This window comes from Heloderma suspectum, chromosome 1, assembly GCF_057233095.1.
Source record: "Heloderma suspectum isolate Gila_16-S chromosome 1, 16-S_ref, whole genome shotgun sequence".
Lineage (NCBI taxonomy): Eukaryota > Metazoa > Chordata > Lepidosauria > Squamata > Helodermatidae > Heloderma > Heloderma suspectum.
In genome coordinates, this window is record NC_139458.1 from 332587022 (window position 1) to 332607522 (window position 20501).

General features: G+C 41.1%; 1 protein-coding gene across 1 annotated transcript; it reads left to right on the forward strand.

The window, feature by feature from the left end:
• Nucleotides 1-2722: 2722 nt before the first annotated feature.
• On the forward strand, nt 2723-13303 carry CENPW (centromere protein W). Its single transcript, XM_084827473.1, has 3 exons — nt 2723-2900; nt 8939-9052; nt 10914-13303. Exons 1-3 carry the CDS (start codon nt 2811-2813, stop codon nt 10938-10940), a joined length of 231 nt encoding a protein of 76 aa, XP_084683599.1. The 5' UTR covers nt 2723-2810; the 3' UTR covers nt 10941-13303.
• The last annotated feature ends 7198 nt before the right edge of the window (nt 13304-20501 follow it).

The window sequence follows — 20501 nt, forward strand, 5'->3', positions numbered from 1 at the left end:
TATATATGGGAGCAGGAGATGATCTTTCTGGTAACCTGGCCCCAAGCTGTTCAGGGCTTTAAAGGGTAATATGAGCACTTTGAATTGGGTTGGAAATGGACTGGAAGCCAATGCAGATGGCAAAGCACTAGTATAATATGAATGCATCGGTGAGTCTGAAATAATTGTCTTGCTGCCCTATTTTGGATCTATTGAAGTTTCCAGACCATTTCCAAAGCAACCTCACATAAAATGCATTGGAGTATTCAAGTGCTATCACATGTTTATTTCTTCGTGGGTTTTGCAAAAAAGAAAAGAAAAAAAGATACTGGCTATTAAGGGAAGGAATATAATAAACCTTTCAAGTACTGAGCTGTTAGATCAAAGCAAAGCTCCTGGCAAGAGCTTGTCTGCATGTTAATTAACATAAACTACATCAGCTTTACAAGAATTCAGCAGTAAGACTGTATGGCATATATATATATTTGCTGAAGAAGCCAGAAAGCATTGCTTTAGGAGCTACTTTAAAAGGTAACCAATAGCTGCTTATGTAGCTTGACCGATCGTGCTTTGAATGTGTGTTTAATGTATGTGTGTGAGCTTACATCTTCTTTCAAGTTTGCTTTTTGAAAAGTGATCATTTCATGCATTGGCTACCAAATATGACGTCCACTTAAGAATCCATGTAGTAGCAATGTAATGTAGATTTAACACAATGTAGCCCTGATTCCTATAGTCCCAAGGAATATACCTGCATTGGTATGGCAAGAACCCCAACACAGCTTATGGGGAAGGTACAGGATCCGCCATTAATCAATATGCAACAGCGAACAGGACTAGCTATATTGCTGTTAAGTTTTGAGGAGGGTCAAGATGATCCCTTGGGTTCCCTCCCAACTCTGTGTTTCTTGACTCTTAAGATTTCTGTGGCTACAGCTATCAGTATAGTATAGTATAGTATAGTATAGTATAGTATAGTATTTATTTATTTATTTCTATAATGTCCAATAGCTAAATCTCTCTGGCTTGTTCACAACAAGGTGATGTGTCTCAATGGGAATTAAGATGGCCCCAAAAGGCAGAGCTAATTAATTCTTATTCTCCCCCAGTAGGCAGAGGGAAGGGATGAGTCAGGTATGTGTGTAAGCAGGAAACAAAAGAACACACATGCCTCCAGTTGTCTTGGATAGGACTGGAAGGGACACAAAGAACCAAGGTGCTTTCTGCAAGTATCCCATGGTGCTGGTGGTTCCCCTAGAAATCTGTTGGGGGAGCTGAATGTGCATGGGGTGAACCTCCACATATGCTCAACCTGTATATTTGTAAATGAATGAAAATATTACAACATTCCAGAAAGCTTCCTGTGACCTTATTCAACCCCCTGAAACCTCACTGGGGTAAAAGTGACAATATATTTTTCACAGCAGCACCAGTTGCTGGTGTGTTGATACCTATTATCAGAATTTGTGTTCCCAAGAAGCAGATGAAGGATTCTGTGGAGAGACAGGCCACTGTTCTCCCTAGGATTTTTAAAAGATCCCAGGAAAACCAGTGTAATAACCAGACTCTGCAAGTTTTAGTCAGAAAGCTGGTGCTCAGAATTGTCTGTGGTTGTTTCACAAGGCTGCTGTAAGCCCACAAGCAAGGGCCCTTGGCCAAGCTCAGAGGCACTGGAAAAACTGCCAGAAGAGTAGCTACCTACAGAAATAAGTGCTAGATTAATAACCCAAGAAATCTCTGTCTAGTTTATTTGCCCAGAAAGACAATGGCCGCTGTCTTCAGCTCAGAGTAGCAGTTTTTATGCTTGGCATCACATGAACACACACACACACACACACAGATTTCTAAGTTACTTATGTATAGTTTATTATTTTGGTCTTGTAAATTGGTTTGGGGTTGTTTCCTTACCAACATGGGTAATCCTATATACATGCCTACTCAGAAGTAAGTCCCCACTGGGTTACAATGGGATTTACCCCAGATGAGTGGGTGCACCACTGCAGCTTTAGTCTAGCCTAAGGAAACCCACCACACCAAAACGCTGCAGTTTTGGGTCCCACAGGCAGCAGTAACTATGTTCTTGTAGTTCTGGTGCCCAGCTAACTAACTTGTTTGCGCGTCAAAACACGCAAGAGGTGAGCTAGCAAAAAAGAAAGAAAAAAGCGGATTTAAAAGAAGGCAGCGGAGAAGGAAGAGTGACTCCTTAAGACACCGCATGTATTGCGGCGTAAGCTTCGGCGGGCTAGCGATGCATCAAGTATTATCTCCCATAAGCAGATAAATAGATACATGAAAGTGGCAACCCAACGTGTACGTGAAGTGGAGGCTGGTGGCTCCGATTTCGGTGGTGTCGTGAATCCATTCCCGGTTTGTCAGAACCAGCCAGACTGGCCCGCTTTGGAGATAGGGTTCAGCACCTTGGATAGCGGCTTTGGAGTTCTGGCTGAACCCCAGAGCGGATTCACCGCCCCACTGAAATCGGAGCCACCAGCCTCCACTGGTATCTGCTTAGTAGCGGGCGGGAAATCGGCTCCTGAACGGCCGTTCACATCGAGAGAGGCGGGAACGGGTCTCCCCCGCTCGCTTCCCACGACATTCGCGCCCTGGGGAGAAAAGGCGGCGGCGCCTCCCCCCTCCAGTCAGGCGGGGGGAGGGGAGGGGAGGGGCCGAGCGGGAGGGTGGACGCGTCAGCGGTCGTTGTGACGTGGCGACGCGCGGCGGCAGATTCGAACCCCTCGGGCGCAGGCGCGATCGGCTCAGCCGTTGAGCGAGCGCGCCGTGCGCCCGTTGGTCCGGCTCCGCGGGGGTGCGGGCGGGAGGCTCCTGCTGCGATGAAGCGCACCGTGCCGCGCAGCACCCTGAAGAGCCTGGTGAAGAGCCACAAGCCCCGCCTCCGCTTGAGCGCGAACACCGACCTGCTGGTGAGCGGGAGCGGAGGGAGGGAGGCTGGCCGGCCAGGCAGCGGGGGCGGGTCACGGTGCCTTTGCGGTGCCCCGGAGCTCCTTTCCCCATGGGGAAAGAGCCCTCACTCTAGGGGAAAGTCAGCTCACTGCGCAGTTAAAACCGCAAGAGGAGGACGGAAGTCTGTATCCTCCTGGGTAGCAGCCGATGTTAGTCCTGCTTAGAGTCGACCTGTAGAAATGAATGGGACTTTAGTTAGTCATAACTAACTGAAGTCCCGTTCATTTCAATGGGTCTACTTAAGGAGGAGTCATATTGGATGCCACTTCCTGTTTTCAACAGAGGTCAGCTAGATACTTTCGGGAAGTGCGGGCAAAAGCCTTCCGCCTCTGTTTGTCCTTTACGAGACAAACTTGAAGAGAGACTGAAAGAACTGGCATGTTTAGCCTTGAGAAGAGAAGACTGAGGGGAGACATGATAGCGCTCTTCAAGTACTTGAAAGGTTGTCACAGAGAGGAAGGCCAGGATCTCTTCTCGATCATCCCAGAGTGCAGGACACGGAATCATGGGCTCAAGTGACAGGAAGCCAGATTCCATCTGAACATCAGGAAAAACTTCCTGACTGTTAGCGCAATACGACAATGGAACCAATGACCTAGGGAGGTGGTGGGCTCTCCTACCTTGGAGGCCTTCAAGACGAGGCTGGACAGCCATCTGTCAGGGATGCTCTGACTTGGATTCCTGCATTGAGCAGGGGGTTGGACTCGATGGCCTTGTAGGCCCCTTCCAACCCTACTATTCTATGATTCTATGATATGCACCCCGCCGCAGCACACACACATCCACACACACACCAGTGTTGTGGCATACTGCTTCTGAACATGGAGGTTCCATTTTTTCCATCTTGGTCTATAACTGTTAGGCTTTTTAGGGTTCAATCCAATATTAACCTAACTTGAGGCCTACTTATTTCAATGGGTTTACTGTAAGTAGAACTAACATTGGATACCCCCTCCCCAAATCCCCCTTTTCAAGCAATCCTACATACCAATAACCCCCCCCCCCCCCCTGGAACCTTATGTTGCAAAAATGGCACCTCCCCCACAGAAGAGAGAGGAATTGACAAGCTTCGGGGAATCCCGAGGTGTACAGAAGTACTTTTTTTTTTTTAAACTGTTAACACTTTAGGAAACAATAAATGGGGAAGAAAAAACTTAATATAAGCATTTGATGGGTGGGAAAACCAGTGAGGGAATCCTGAAAATTGCAGCAACGCTGACCACTATCACTCAGTTCTCCACAGAGTGGAAACCCAAACTGGATGTAGCTGAAGGTTACTAGGTTTTAGTGAGCAGCCAGGTTGGTCTTCTCATCATGGATTAAATCCAGAATTATAGTGATCTTTGCAAGCAATATGGCATGAAATAACAGCAACCCTCAGAGTAACCTGAAACTGGCCTCAGAGTTCCTTTGTCGGCGAGAAGCTCCAGAAAAGAGCCTGGCCCCTTGTCTCCTCAGCTGGCCTAGTATATGTCTTGAGTTATATCTTCTGTTTCCCCCTAAATTGTGCTGATGTGGGCATCTTCAGTCCCCCCCCCCCTCTTATTTAGTGTCTGGTGAAGGAGATGGTTTGGGCTTCTTATTTGCAGTTTCCAAGTATTTAGTAATTCAACTCTCTATACTTCTAGTATAGCCTGCTCTTTGATTTGTTAAGGTATTTCTTTTTCTGATGGGAATGCTTTTAAATGAGGGACTTGTATGAAAATAGGTGCATAGCCTTTGCATGGGGACTACCACCTCAAGCATGGCACATACAGATGGAGTCATCATGGCGATCACTCGTGACCGAGTAAGATTGTCTTCCAAGAGTAGAGTCTTAACAGTGGGTCTACAGGTGGCTGTGAAGACCAATTCTGGATCCACACAGCCTCCCACAGTGAGGACATAGGTTTCCAGGCAGAAGGCGATTGCGGTGAGGGTTTGCTTGATGTGCCTTCTGCTGGGCTCGTTTCTCCCTTTCACCCTGTACTCGTGCTGCTTCAAAGTCCATAGCACCTTTAATATAGGCTGACCTCCAGTTGGAATGCTTATGGGTTAGAGCTTCCCAGTTCTCAGTGCTTATGTTACATTTTTTTAGATTAGCTTTGAGAGCATCTTTAAATCTCTTTTGCTGTCCGCCACTATTCCGTTTTCCATTCATAAGTTGGGAATAAAGTAGCTGCTTTGGGAAACGATAATCAGGCATTTGAACAACATGGCCGGTCCAGCGAAGTTGATGTTGGAGAATCATTGTTTCAAAGCTGGTGACCTTTGCTTCTTCCAGTACGCTGACATTAGTCCATCTGTCTTCCTAAGTAATTTGCAGAATTTTTTGGAGGCAGCATTGATGGAATCTTTCGAGAAGTTGGAAGTGGTGTTTATAGCTGGTCCATGTTTCACAGGTGTACAGCAAGGTCGGTAGTACAATGGCTTTGTAAACAAGCATTTTGGTCTCTCTGCGAATGTCCCGATCCTCGAACACTCTACACTTCATTCGGGAGAATGCTACACTCGCAGAGCTCAGGCGATGCTGAATTTCAGTGTTGATGCCAGCTTTTGTGGAGATATGGCTGCCAAGATAAGAAAAGCTATCAACATTTTTCAGCATCACACCGTTAAGCTGGTGCTATAGAGGGATTGGTTTGTGCTTGCTGGTAAAGCACTTTGGGTTTTTTTATGTTAAGCGAGAGGCCGAGCTTTTCATATGCTTCTGTGAAGATGTTTAGGATAGTTTGGAGATCTTCCTCTGAATGTGCGCAGATTACGTTATCAGCATATTGGAGTTCTATGACAGAGGTTGTAATTACCTTTTTGCTTTCAGCCTACTGAGATTAAAAAGTCTTCCATCTGTTCGATATATGATTTCTACACCAGTGGGAAGTTTCCCTTCAACAAGGTGTAGAATCATAGCAATAAAGATAACGAATAAGATTGGAGCAATGACACATCCCTGTTTAACGCCTGATCCCACTTTAAATGGATCACTTTGAGAGCCATTGTTATCCAAAATTGTTACCATCATGGAGGAGCCGCAAGATGTTCACAAATTTATTAGGACATCCAGTTTTCAGAAGGATGGTCCAGAGAGCAGTTCAGTTTACAGTGTCGAAGGCCTTAGTCAGATCAATAAACGCCATGTACAAAGGTTGGTTTTGCTTTCTGTATTTTTCTTGGAGCTGTTGTGCGGTGAAGATCATATCCACTCTCCTCCTGGAGGAGCGAAAGCCATTTTGGGATTCAGGGAGGATATCTTCTGAGATAGATAGAAGGTGGTCTGTGAGGATCCTTGCCAGGATTTTGCCTGCCGTAGCTAGAAGGGAGATGCCTCAGTAGTTTCCACAATCTGTTCTATCACCCTTTTTGAAGAGAGTGATAATTATGGCATCCCTGAAGTCTGCTGAGATCTCCTCCCTCATCCAGATTTTTTCGATGATCTTGTGAAGCTGTTGTGTAGCTTCAAGCCCACCTTCTTTAAAAACTTCAGCAGGGATCCCATTGGGTCCACTAGCTTTGTTATTTTTCATTTGGTTGATGGCTTTACTGACTTCCTCCAAACTAGGGGATACTGCAAGCTCATCTCTGGTTTGTTTTTGTGGAATTTGCAAGAAGACCTCATCAGCCACAATAGAGTTACGGTTAAGGAGGTTGTGATAATGCTCTTTCCAGAGCAGGGCAATAGACTCTTTGTCCTTTAGAAGTTTGGCACCATCTATTGAGCTTAAGGGGTTTGTACCATGATTTGTTGGTCCGTAGATGGCCTTTGTGGCATTAAAAAAGCCCCGTGCATCATGGACATCTGCAAGATGCTGGATTTCTTGGGCTTTCTTTATCCACCAGGTGTTCTTAAATTCTCTAGTTCTTCTTTGGACCACAGCCTTTGCACTGGCGTGGATTTTTTTCTTAGTGGCATAGTTGATATCTTTTTGCCATATTTGGAAGGCTTTCCTTTTCTTATCAATAATATGTTCAATCTCCCTATCATTTTCATCAAACCAATCCTAATGTTTCTTAGTTTGGTATCCGATAGTTTGTTCACAGGCTGTGATAATGGAGGTCTTCAGTTTATTCCAGTGTTCCTTGACATTTTTAGGGGTTTCCATAGATAGATGTTCCTTGAGAGTTGTTTGAAAGCAGGCTCGCTTAATAGGATCTTGAAGGGCTTGGGTGTTGATTTTACGTCTTAGTTTTCTTCCTTGGAGCCTATGTTGAGGGACAATCTTAATGGCCATCGTAGAACAAATTAATCAGTTATTAATTAATTAATTAAAAATGTGAATACTGTCTCCTTGAGATAGAAAGAAAGGCTTCCCAAAGAGGGCAGTGGGCTCTCTTAGAGCCAGTTGTCGACACATCCATCACCATTGTGGCCACTTTGCGCAAGCTACAGTTGATACTTCATTTACGGCAGAGAAACAGAAGAGGCTTAATGAACAAATAAAACACTTCGCTACTTGTGAGCAGTAGTAAGGCACTTTTTCAGACCTTACTAAAACAGTAATACAGTTGAGGCCCTTTTGTGGTCGAAAAAGGGCAGTTAGGCATCTGTTTATATGATAAGGTCCTGGGGAGCATATTTGTTTGAAATATATTTTAATCAGATATATTCTGTGCATGTGTGTTCATTATTTTCCATTGTATGTGTGAATAAAATTCACTGAAAAATATTGTGTGTGGGTGGTATTGAAGCTGTGTCTTCTGGTGTATCTTCTGTAATAGGTTTTTCACAGATGCAAGTAATGACATATTTATTTATTAAATTTATAGCCTGCCTTTTCACTAAAATAGTGCTCAAGGTGCTTGATGTTGCAACCATCGTGCAACAAACATGCACTTTGACAAAAAGAGATAAGTAATGTGAAATCTCTATTTACCATGCAATGAACTGAAATGTTTAGAAGAATTGTTTATTTATATTTCCCTGACTATATATTTTGGGCAGAAAGTAAGATTCATATAGCATTAAGTACAAACTTGTTCAATACAAGTCATCGGTTAGGATCCAGAGGGCCGTGTCCAATGTTCTGTGCGCACATCAGGGCTTTTCCGGTCTCATTTCTTAACTCAGTCGCTTGTGCCCCATCAGTTGCTCTTCAAGATCAGGAGATCTTCCATAGTGGTATTTGATATAGCGAGAGATGCTGTAGCCAGAGGAGAAATTTGGCTACCTTCTTGTGTATATAAATGGGCCTCTTTGAATCCTGGCCATAGAAAGCAAAGGTGACTACAAAGTTGTGATCATCTGTAGCTAGTGTTGTAGATTCTATGTGGTATTTATTGTGTGAAATGTTTATCCTGTATAGTAGATACGTATGTAAAAGCACTTTTGCTAACAGTGTAACATAACTTCTGTGGGCAATTCTGGCATAATGGCACTTGTTTTGAGGACTGCCAAACACTACATATATTCTTTCTGGCCAGATAAAGCATAGTACAGTATCCTTCTTTCCTTGCCACTTTTCCCCTTCAGGATATTAGTGACAAAGGTTATTGCAAAGTTGTATTAAAAACAGTCATCACGTTTTTGAAGTAAGAAACACTGACAAGGAGAAACTAGGGTAACAGAGGAACAATTGTGCTTAATTCGAAATGTGGATGCTGACACTTCACAAGTGAAGAAATTAGGAAATCTAGGGCAGTATATGTGTCATTCCACCAGTGCAAGTGACGTGCTAGCAGAAACTAGTTTCTGAACTACATGCAAAAGAAGAATCCAACTAAAGTTACATTTGTGCAAGTGGTTGTGCGTTAACACTTGTGCAGGCAGAATGCACCTTATGCCGCTGGAAAGATTTGGCGGGGCTCTGCTAGCGCTGCTTGTGGAAGTTTGCGGAAAGACACCATTGGATACTGCCCATAATTGGGTGTGGATATTTATGCAATTAAAAGTATTTGCAAATTCATCCTTAGTGGAAAGTTTAATGAACGTTACTTTATAGAGCATTTCATAAATCAGTATGCAGTAGTTTTTAAGTATGTCTTTGGAAGGATTTTTTGTCACTAACAATGTATTCTTTTAAAGGTACATTTGAACTTCTTACTGTTTCTGCACCGATTAGCTGAAGAAACCAGGACCAAAGCTATTTCAGAAAAGAGCAAAACGATTAAGTATGAACACGTTCTTTCTTCGGCAAAGGTAACTGTAGTTAAAAGCTGAAAATTTCCATTGAATCTTAAAATTTAAACAGTGCAATGTTAATCTGCACAAACTTTTCCTTAAAATGTAAAGGGAATGTACGAGTCTTATAGTACAGTTGATTTGATTGCACTTATACTTTACAAATATAACATTTGTTGTACTACCAATTTATTACGTTGAGAAAAAATCAGCCTTATATAATGGTATTGCCAGTGTCTTAAAATGTTCGCTACAAATCATAGATGGCTATTCATATAACTCAAAGCAACGCATTGGATTTAGTTGATCGATGGAACAGGCCATTACAATAATAACAAAATTATTAATCATAACAAAACATAGCATTCATCATAACAAAACATAACATTGATAGAATATAAGTGTTCACTACATGGATATTTAAACAACAGGCACCATAACAACTGAGATCTTACACAGTCTACCTCAGCCTTCATGGTGCCCTCCAGGTGATTTAGACTTTAACTCCCATTAGCCCCAAACAGCATGGTCAATGGTCAGTAATGCTGAGAGTTGTCTAAAACATCTGGAGGGCACCAGGTTGGGGAAGGCTGATCTATCACATTTGGTTCCACAAAGCTCAATTATTAAGTCATGTAACTAAAAAAAATCCGCCCTATTTTTTGCTTTTATAACGCAATTATAATTTCAGTTTTTTTATTCACTGCTATAAGTTTTATCAGCTTTGTTCTCTGTTATTAGAAGGGGGAAATAGTCATGGGATGGTCTAAGAAGCTAAGAAATAGTATGAAAGCTCATTCTTAAATGAAAACATACATTGATCTCACCTCAAATTTGCACATAAAAAGCACAAAGGCATAGCTCCAAAATGAAGAGCAGAGTACAAAAATATTTACAGAAGTTGGGAGCCAACCATTTTTATAGGTGCTCAGAAGTAGAAATAGATGGTTATGATACAAGGGAAAGCAAAAATGCCAAATCTCACAAGGCTAGGTTATCAGCTCTCTGATTTTCAAGAGTAGACATTCTCAGGATGTATTGGACAGTTGTTCAATATATCATTCTGAATTAATTCCAAGCCACTGAATAATACCAAGCAATTTTGATGCAACTTGTATATGTATGTCAAGTCAAGTCCTTGCTACCCTATATGGGCACTATGTTAAGGCAAGAAATTCAGCAGGCCATTCTGGCTATTCAAGGCTGAGTTTTCCTAGCTGTGCATCCTCCCTTTCTTTGTTTCTAGTCAGAAAAAAAGATCCACATACAGCAAGAGACTAAGGGTAAAAGTGGATGTGACAACTGAAGCAAGAGGGTGGGTGATCTTTGCTGGTGGCTGTAAAAAACTCAAAAGGAGGCTTGTCTGATGAAGGAAGTTAAAAACTGAGGCAGAGGTGCCACCACAGAGAAGGCCTATGATGTCACTGCCCTTGATCATACTTAAACAGATGAAGGGTCCTTAAGCTAGCCTTCTACAGATAATCTCAGAGCATTGAGATTATCATTGAGGATGGTAGTGGAAGGCAATGTGGGAACAGGTATGCATGCGGATGCAGAATGAATCACATGGTTCTTTGGATCCTGGTCATATACAAATATGATTTTAAAGACTAAGTGTTCACTACTCAAATATTCTAAAATGGGCAAAAAGAAAAGGACTAGAGGGAAGACAAATACTTGCAGATGTACATGGCTTAGTTTGTTGGCATAAGTACAAGGTCACTGTGTTATCAGTTTAGCTAATTCTGTAGTGGTTTAGATCAAGGGCCTCTTCAAAATACATGAACACCATCTAAAGCTTCTCAGGTTAAATATAGGTCTATCTTTATTTGAAATAACAGGCTTATGTGTCTGAAAGCTGTGTTTGTTTTCCCTCCAGATAATTTTAAAGAAGAGCCGAGGCTAAAGTCACGATTCACTTCTTGAACCCTGGTTTATTTTTTGGGTAGTGTGTTAACTTTTCAAAGGATCTTATATGTACTAAGGTTCAAATGTCTGAATTTGTATTTCTATGTTCTCACATTAGATAATTTTCAGGAATGGTTGTCATACTGCATAAGTTACTACACAGTCTTTGATTGTGTAATAGGGCTGATGTATGTAATTAACACCAGTGATTGAAATGCAAGTTTTAACATTGTTTTCTAAGTGCTAGCTCTTTTTATAATAATTATGTAAGGTATCTTCTATGAGAACCACTATAAATGTTAGCTTAATCGGAAGTCATTATGCATTCCTTCCTACAAAATTCTTCTATAAAAACAAAATATTTATCTCTCAGAGAATATTTATCAGCAAGACATGCTATAAATGTGCATGTTTTCAATTGTTTATAACCCTTTTTCTCTTTTGAGATTATTTTAAATGTCACAAATTAATAAAATTGCAGTTAAACAGATGCTTGATTTAGGAGACTTAAAACGGGAAACAAGACATTTACAACACAAGGCTGTAAACAGAATATGAAAGTAAATGTTTCAGAATTGTTTGTAGCAATAAAGCTGTTCCAGACCCCTTTCTTCATTTATTCATTGCTCATGGTTTTTGCTGAGATAGAGGTGGGCAAGTTAGAGATGGTAAGTAACTTTGCCAGGGCCAGTTGCAACAGCAATTCCTAGGAAAAGGCTGACACTGGAACATTCCTTCTGTCCCTTTACTAGAACAGCTACTGGTGTTGGAGATGGCTAAAGGAATGGAAAACATTGAAGCAATTTCCCCCCTCCTGTTTTCAGTTTTGAAAGAAGTGGCAAATCTGTCATCTTCCTCCTTTTATGTAGGAAATACAGAAAAAGTGTAACTGAATGCCTCAGCCCATATTCTTCTTTTCACAGCTAGCAGTACCCAAGAATGCCAACTGTAGACTTTTACCTTCAGTCTCTTCATTCTTACTTGAGTGCCTATTCTAAGCATTAAGTACAAATTCTGTCAAGGGATAAGGGGAAAATGTTACCAGTGTGTGTTTTTTTAATAAAAATGGAAGCCACTCACTTTCTCAACTTTGGCACTGGTTTATGTATGCTTCCTTATAAATATGATTAAGGACGCAATCCTATTGAGATAGTTGTCTCAATAGGATTGCGTCGGAGGCTGCTGAGTATCCAATGCAGGGCGGCTGGAGCACAGACACAATCCTCGCCTCGTACTATGGCCGCCCTGTATTTTCCCTAGATGGGTGAAGTTACCCATTTAGGCACGGCTTCAGGGAGTGGAAGGGAAGGAAGCTGGGACATGCATAGGAAGCTGTGTAACTCAGCTTCCACAGTCCCTGCTCTGCCTCCAGGACTGCTCCCTTTTCCTCATCTCCGTGCTCAGTGCGGAGAGAACAGCGCCAGCTAAGAGGGAGAGGGGCTGGGGAGCACGGTTTCTGGGCTCCAATGTCAGAGCCCTGGTTCCGGCCTTGAATCCTATAAACCAAAACATACTATGGCCCTCTAGATATAGGATGTTTATATATCCTATAAACCTCCATAGCTTTATAGGATATATATATACTAGATAGATAGAGTCTAGTGGCCATAGGATTGCTCCCTCTGTGCATGAATGTCCTTTTTTAATAGGGACTACATTAAAGCATTTTTAATATGTCATAGTGCCTTGGTGAAACCTAATATTTTTTCAAAAACATTGTATATCAGTGTTGTGATCAGTGCTTTCATTCGAGGTAAACCCACTTTCAGATACTTTGCCTTTTAGAAATTCCTCATCTCTTTCATAATGAATGTTCCATGTACAGCCATAAGGGGGGGATAGAGTTAAGTGTCCCATATATTTTTCTTCTCATGAAATTTTTTTATTTTATTAAATCTGCTTCTTTTCTAGGATTATAATTTTGTATTAAAATACTATCCGTCATGAAGTGTACCAAATTCTTATTGTTGACAGATGTGGGGCAAGTAAGGATTTCATCTTTAAATTTTTCACATGAAGGAAAGAAATAACTTCTGAGCTTTCATGCATCTTGCTAATGAAGTCTGAGAAGAGAGAAGCTAAATGTTCTGTGTTTTGACAGCATCCTGAAGATGTCTCATTTTTCACACTAACAAGTGTCATCTAATCATCTAGCATAATTAATCAACACTCCATGATTAACACTTTAGAGGTTACGGTCTAGACACTGAGTATATTTTAATCGATGCAGAGGTGTTTATTATATAAATGAACTATTGTTAAGCACAAATACAGAAACAAGCTGATTATTTTGAAAATAATTTTAGTGTTGTATGAATGACATTATTTCAGTAAAGTAGAATAAAAATTATAATCCCCCCTAAAAATGGAAAGAACAGTTACAAAATTGTTCTGCTGGCAAGCACTGTAAAATCTTGGTCTTCTAGAGGAAATGTGCTATGATAGTGCCTTAAAATAATTTGTAATGATAGTAGAAAAAAATTAAGTGCTGTTATATTAAAGCTCACTTACATAGTCGTATCCTAGGGCTATCATAAACCCATCGCTTGGGAAAGTCAGAGCTGCTGGGGTAAAACTCTTTATTGTTGCTTGTATGAATCTCTCAAGTGAATTGTGACATTTGACTTGCCTTTACTCTGCATTGTTTCTGTCTAAACTTCTGAATATGTAGCATCGGTGTGAACCAGCACACTTGTGATTTATTTACAAATGGCTTTTGTATGTTTCTAGTCGAGGTCTATGTCTTTAAGGTTTTATGTTACAGTGGCAATGCTTCATATGAAGAGCAGGTTCACTGGGTGCTAATTCTTACACTTTCTCGCTCTTGGTCATCCCCAGACAAATTAGGCTACTTTAATATTATGTTGGCAGTGTGGGAAGTTCCCATTCCTCTAGGGTAACTTTCCCATTCCTCTAGGGTAACGTCTGGAGCCTTGGGCCCCTGGGAGGAGCCCAGCCTCTGGGTCCTTCCTATTTTGCAGTACTCTGGCACTGTGAGAAGGACTGATTGCAATGGTTCCCATGATACCAGAGTACAATGAGAAGGAGGCCTTTATATATTTAATACTCTTAGTTGAAGAATGTGATGTTTTTCAGTATTAAGCATGTGGTGCTAAGCATTCTTATTGTTGAGTTCTGTTGACTTCAGTGGGACATGTTGGGAGTAATTGCTCTTACGATGGCTCTGCATGAGCAAGTTACTAGTGCTATGACATCCAGCCCTTAAGCACCTCGATATGAAGGTCACATTCACTAATAAATCTTCTATAAATTGTTTTAAACATAGTACCCCAGTGGGCACAGTGTTCGAGCCAATAAGCATGAAGATAAATAACTTTGCCATCAATTGGTCAGGGCAGAATATCAAAACATAAACATGTCACAACAATGGTTTGTCTATATTAAGCATCTTGACATATTACAAAAGGAATTTCGAAATTCTTTCCACTATTTATGGTTTTGATCACCGTGCATCTTCCTTTGCAGTTCCCTCAATTTTGTTGTAGAAATGGGAGATCAAACAGCACATTTAAAACTATTTCTCGTGTTATACATTTTTAAAGTAAAAACAGACATATATATAAGACTAGAAAACTTTTCTGCAAACTCAAGAAAGTATAACAATTGCTGAGATTGTGATTAATCTCTAAAAATGAATGCTTTTCTTTTTTGAACTCATCTTAAGCATAAGTGTGAGATGTGTTTAAGACAAATTTATATAATAAAGTTTTTTGTTTTTTTTTAAATAATTGTGTGCTCCTGAAAGGCAGGAAGTAGATTGTTACTGTTGTGTTGGATGTTGGCCTATCTTGAAATGTTGGTAGTTAGTGTCAATTACTTCAAAACTCTAATCTTAGGCTACATTTTTTCCCACTTTTGACAATACAGATAAGTGTATTGTATATATAGACTTCAAATACTGGACCTGGAAAACAAGGCAAGAGGTTATTTTTGTTATCTCCATTTTAAGCTGTGACTAGAACTGGGTAGAACACTTTTATGACCTTTTGCAATGTCAAAACATGAAACAGAGGGGAGGATATCCTATGGTTTATAGTGTTAAAGGAATTACCTCACCAGCTTGAAAGGTCAATAGCTAATGAACACCAGAGAAAAGTGAACTATTGGAACCCTGCAGTCTATAGGACATAAAGTAATACATCATAGCTTTTGGATTTTTTAATTTGCTTGTTTTTCATTAGAAAAGCTTGGTATTTTACTTCCCTTAAATCGTATTTCATCTACTGCTTCCCAAAGAAAATGGAGCAAAATTTTATATTAGAGGACCATTAAACATATAAAAATTAAATACGTTTGGGACACTTAGTTATCCTAAAAATATCCGTCCCATTCCTTTTCCTTATACATGTGATTTTTTTTTTTTTAAGTTTGTATGCCTTCAGGCAGGCTTCCTCCAATCCTTCCCACGTTCTTGTAGCATGTCTGGTTGTAGGCACTATAGTAATGTTACAGGACAAAGCAATACCTGTATTCTGGCTTCCGTTACAAGACTTAAAGATATCATAAGAAGTGCTTACAACACTGAGATTTAATGAGAAGGCCTAATTTAAAGAAACTTCAATTTTCAAGTTGTACGTTTTAAGAACAAAGGAGTAACACTGAGAAATAATACAATATCCGTATTAGTGTAATGCCTTTATTAGGCCAACTAAAAGATCACCAAAAATGTGCAAGCTTTTGAGATCTCCATATCCCTTCATCAGGCAAGTAACAGCTGCACTTTTACTTCCAAAATAGAACATTCAACATTTTTCCCTTGTCCCCAGCGACCCTAGGGGCGACTCTAGGTCCAACCTTGTAACCCTCATGATATGCAGAGCCAATTTGAATGTCTGCAGACCCTTCCTCCCACTTTATCTTGGGACTCTGAACATGCAGAAACTGACTTCATCAAGTCATGCTTTTTTCTTCCCATTCTGCTTTTTGTAACATCTTGCCTAATGAAGGAATCTGGAGATCCTGACAGTTTGAACATTTTCTGTGATCTTTTGGTTGGCCTAATAAAGGTATTACATTAATACGGTTTGGGGGATTTTTCTCATAGTCTGCATGGCTACCTTTGGGGTTCTTTTTTCCACCGAGAAATAATGTTTCTCTATTAGGAAATAGGCATATAACCCAAGAGGCCAGAGCATTTGGTGAGCTGTGCTTTTGCTTTTCCAACTTGGTTCTAGGTTTGTGCCACAGATTAAACCACCAGAAAACAATACGGCAGTTTCAGCACCTTCCAACTGTCATAGCAGGTTGAACTGCTCTTGGTTTTGTCTGAATTTTGGAGAGTTTGTTTGGGAAGTGTTTTTTTTTTTTTTTAAACTTGGTATGGTTAAGTGAAGAGAAAAGTCACTGGACAACACGCTGATGCTGGGAAGGATTGAAGGCAAAAGGAGAAGGGGATGGCAGAGAATGAGATGGCTAGATAGCATCACCAATGCAATGAATATGAACTTGAGCACACTACAGGAGAAAGTGGAGGACGGGAAGGCCTGGCGTGCTATGGTCCATGGGGTCACGAAGAGTCGGACACGACTGAACGACTGAACAACATGGTTAAGGAGCTCATAGTTTCCATTCTTTGTTTGTTTTAAGCATTTTTATCCCCCTCTTCAGCTGATGAGACTCCCAGAGTGGTTTACATAAGGTCATTAAGAACAATAATATGCCATTGGAACAGACTATTTAAAAAGGTGTTGATGACAGTTTGCTGCTGCTGCTTCTCCTGCTCACAGGATAAATTAAAATTTACAAGTTTTTAATAGCCACTGTTAGGAGAGGAGGTGCCCAATCCCATCTTGGTGAAGCACAGCAGGTGGTGAAGGAAATGATGGCTGGCTGGTTTCTTCTCATGCTCCAAGGGCATTTGGTTCTAATGACTTCTGTGAGGGGAACAGTTTCCCCACTATAGCTCTATGGTGGTTGTTTTTGGTGCTCATACCAGGTAGATGTTCAAACTAGAAAGACAGGTCTTGCTTGTGCCATGCTTACTAAGCTTATTTCTACCATTAAAAGATTCTCCATTTCATACCTTCATTTAATCCCCTTTGGGGATATGCCATCACTACAACATTCTGACTGGATAAAAGCTTGCCTTCAGATGGCGATTTTTCTATTGCCTGCAGTTGGAATGCACTGAGTATGTATTAGCACTGGAGATACCCCACTGTGCCAGTTAAGTTACTGACAGAGCAATCCTATAGATGTCTATTCAGAAGCAGGTTCCGTTGAGTTCAGTGGGGCTTACTCCCAGTCATGCAGCTTTAATCAACATTTGCTTCCAATTCCTCTTACAAATTATTATGTGTTAGGTAAAAAAGTTGCAATATAAACATAGGTGGCATTCAACCTACAGTATTTGTAATCTTTTCACAATGATCAAATAATAGATGGTGAACTTTGAGGAAAATTCTGCAGCAGAATTAGATGAGGCTTTTTGCTATAGGTTTTCTATACCTTGGCAGATACACTTGGCATGTGCATACCCCCACCACAATTTGCTGTGATAGGATTAGTTTATTCATATGCCAATACTCCTTTCCTTAAAGGCACTTCCAGTGTATTTTGGGGGTTTTCTTATTGTTTGCTTAAGAGCACCACATGATAATTCACTGCATGCTGTATAAGTGCTATCCAAGCATCACAAAAGCAGTTCCAAAGTTCAGACATTTACCAGTCCTCCACGTCTCTCAAAGCAGATAACAGTAACGCTTTATTCCAAATTCAAGGTAATCAGAACATTGGAGTATCTCCAGAGTAAAATACTTCGGACTATTGCTGCAGGCCTCTTGCTATATTAACCACAGTGGAATTGAGTGTTCACCTTCTGTCAAAATAATTCTACATAATTTACAAGCTATGACAAAGGAAATGTTGTTACAAGAGTCTCTTCAAAAGCGTAATAACTACAATTTTAAAAATAGCTAGAGTACTTTTTCCATTATTTAAATTCCATACTGTGTATATTAATAGTGGTTGCCAGCAGCCTCTTAGTTCTAGGCCTGTCAGTGACCCTGGCTGCTGCTGAAGAGTGAAATGAAATTCAGCTTTTTTGAATCGTGTAAACTGGCTTTTTTTCTGGCAAAGAAGTTGAGGACACTTAATCTAGGGAAAATATATATATTGTCAGTCAGCATAATATTGGAATTATTTGGTTTTTAGATTTCTTGGCCTTAAAGATTCATGCTAGGTAATCACATTTAAATTTATTTTCCTAACGCCAAACTCTTGGGGCATAAACTTGTACACTACTAGAAGGCACAGTGCCCACAAACAGAAGCTTCTTTAGTATGCCTGAAAGCAGCACCGGGAGCAGCAATTCCATTTGGGGAACTAGAAGTTTCTGCACACTGTCCATATCCCTAATTAACACACCTGTTCTGTGCACTGCAGCTTATGCAAGATCCAGATTTCACCATAGTGTTCAAGTTGTTGAAGCGAACTGGATGGAAATATGGAAGGCACAAAGAGAACTTACTCTCCATAAAGAGCTAGGCTGCTGCTGCTGCATGTCTCTGTTGAGGCAGGAAGGTATCTAGAAGTACTCTACAAGGCCCTGGCCCCAAGAGGTTGCTGAGTAAGGTTCTCCACTAGTCGATTGAGTCTAAACTTCTAATAACCTGCTGCCACCTCCTACTGATTTACAGAGCACAGTAGGACTCCCCTCTTTATGTGCTTGGCTATAGGGCTCCCACCCATACATTACATACGGTGTCGGAGTTACAATTAGGAGGTACCTGGCTATGTATTCAGTGGAGTATATACCCCCAGCCTTTCTTGGGAATATTCCTATTCGTATGGCGCACGACCTGCAATAGCAATGCTGGGGAGCATACGTAGATCAACATCACAAAGTAATCATCACAATACAGTGAGAAGTAAGACCGTGTCTAAATTAAAAACACTTAACTTTTAATTATTGACGTTTCAACTAATTTTTAAAAGTGGAATTATTTTTCAGCAATTGTAGACATCAATAGCAAATGCATGTGGTTGTGTATTACATACCAGTTGGGGTCTGTGATACAAATTATCATAAACTTTAACAATTAATAGTGAAGCTGTCAATTTATTTTGGGGAGTATGATTATTTTTCTGCAAATCTAGGCATCAGAAGCTTTATTTTGAGACTGTTCCGAGCTTTGTCGAATAATATTTAGGGGTTGGAAGTGAGTGAACAAAAATTGGTGCTCTGTATTAATATATAGATTCTTCCCATGAGCCTCTGTAACCTTGACTTACGTTTGTGATCTTCCTGTCTATATTTTATATTTCATATTTATTATGCTCTATGTTTTTATTGTAACGTGATGTGAATGTGCCATACGATAAATAAATAAATTCCCATGAGCCTTTTGCTTATCACTTTAATCTTTCTGATCCCGCTTACTCAATTGTCTTTTCACTAACTCTCACTATCATCTAATTCAGGGGTCCCCAACCCCCGGGTTGCGGACTGGTACCGGTCCGTGGCCTGTTAGGGACCAGGCCGCAGTAGGGATGTGGGAACCCCCCTTACCTTGGGTCCGCAGGGGGGGGGAGGCAATCCATCCCTCCCCCCCGCCCCAGAATCTTGGCTGGCTCCGCTCCGCGGCAAGTCCGCGGAGCTGCCGGCCAGCTCCGGCCCTGTTCTTTGCAGTAATAGCCTATTAGCAAAGAACATTTGTGTCCCAGCGGCCGGAGTTCCGCCCCCGGCTGGAGCCTGTTCTTTGCATTAATAGCCTATTACTGCAAAGAACAAGGACACAAATGGTGTCTGCTATGCGGACGCCATTTGCATCCCAGCGGCCGGAAGTCCTCCCCTGGCCAGAGCCGGCCGGCAGCTCTGCGGACTCACCGCAGAACGGAGCTGGCCAGAGCTGGCGAGGATTCCGGGGGGGGGGGGACAGAACAGCCCCCCCGCAGACCCAAGGTAAGGGGGGTTCCCACACCCCTACTGCGGCCTGGTCCCATCCCCCCCGGTCTGTGGAAAAATTGTCTTCCACGGACCGGTCCCTGGTCCCAAAAAGGTTGGGGACCGCTGTTCTAACCAACAAAGGTTGCAGTCCTATATGCATCTAGGAATAAGTCTCATTGAACTATATACATCTAGGAGTAAGTCTCATTCTGACTTACTCAACTTACTCTTAACTGTATCCATCATTCCATTCTCTCACATGAATGAGCGAATGATTGATAGCAGGGGCCAGAATGTAATGATAGGTGGAGTTAGTAGAGAAAATAAGAAGTGGGAGTTAACATACAGTTGATTATTAGGAAGCGGCTAGGTTCACACAACACAACAACCCATATTCAAGGTTGAGTGTGGGTTGTCGTTGAACCGTGGGTTGTGTAGTGTGAACGCAGCTGTGCTAACAAAAAATGGATTGTTAAACATGAACAACCCACAAAGAGAACATATGAAAACTCACTGTTTAAAATACACTATTAATACAGCTACAGTAACAAAGCTAAATAAACTATAAGCACATGTTTTTGTTCTGTTATGTTCCATAAATAAATAGAAGGATTCATTTATCCTTTAAAAGGATACTGAGTTGGAAAAGGT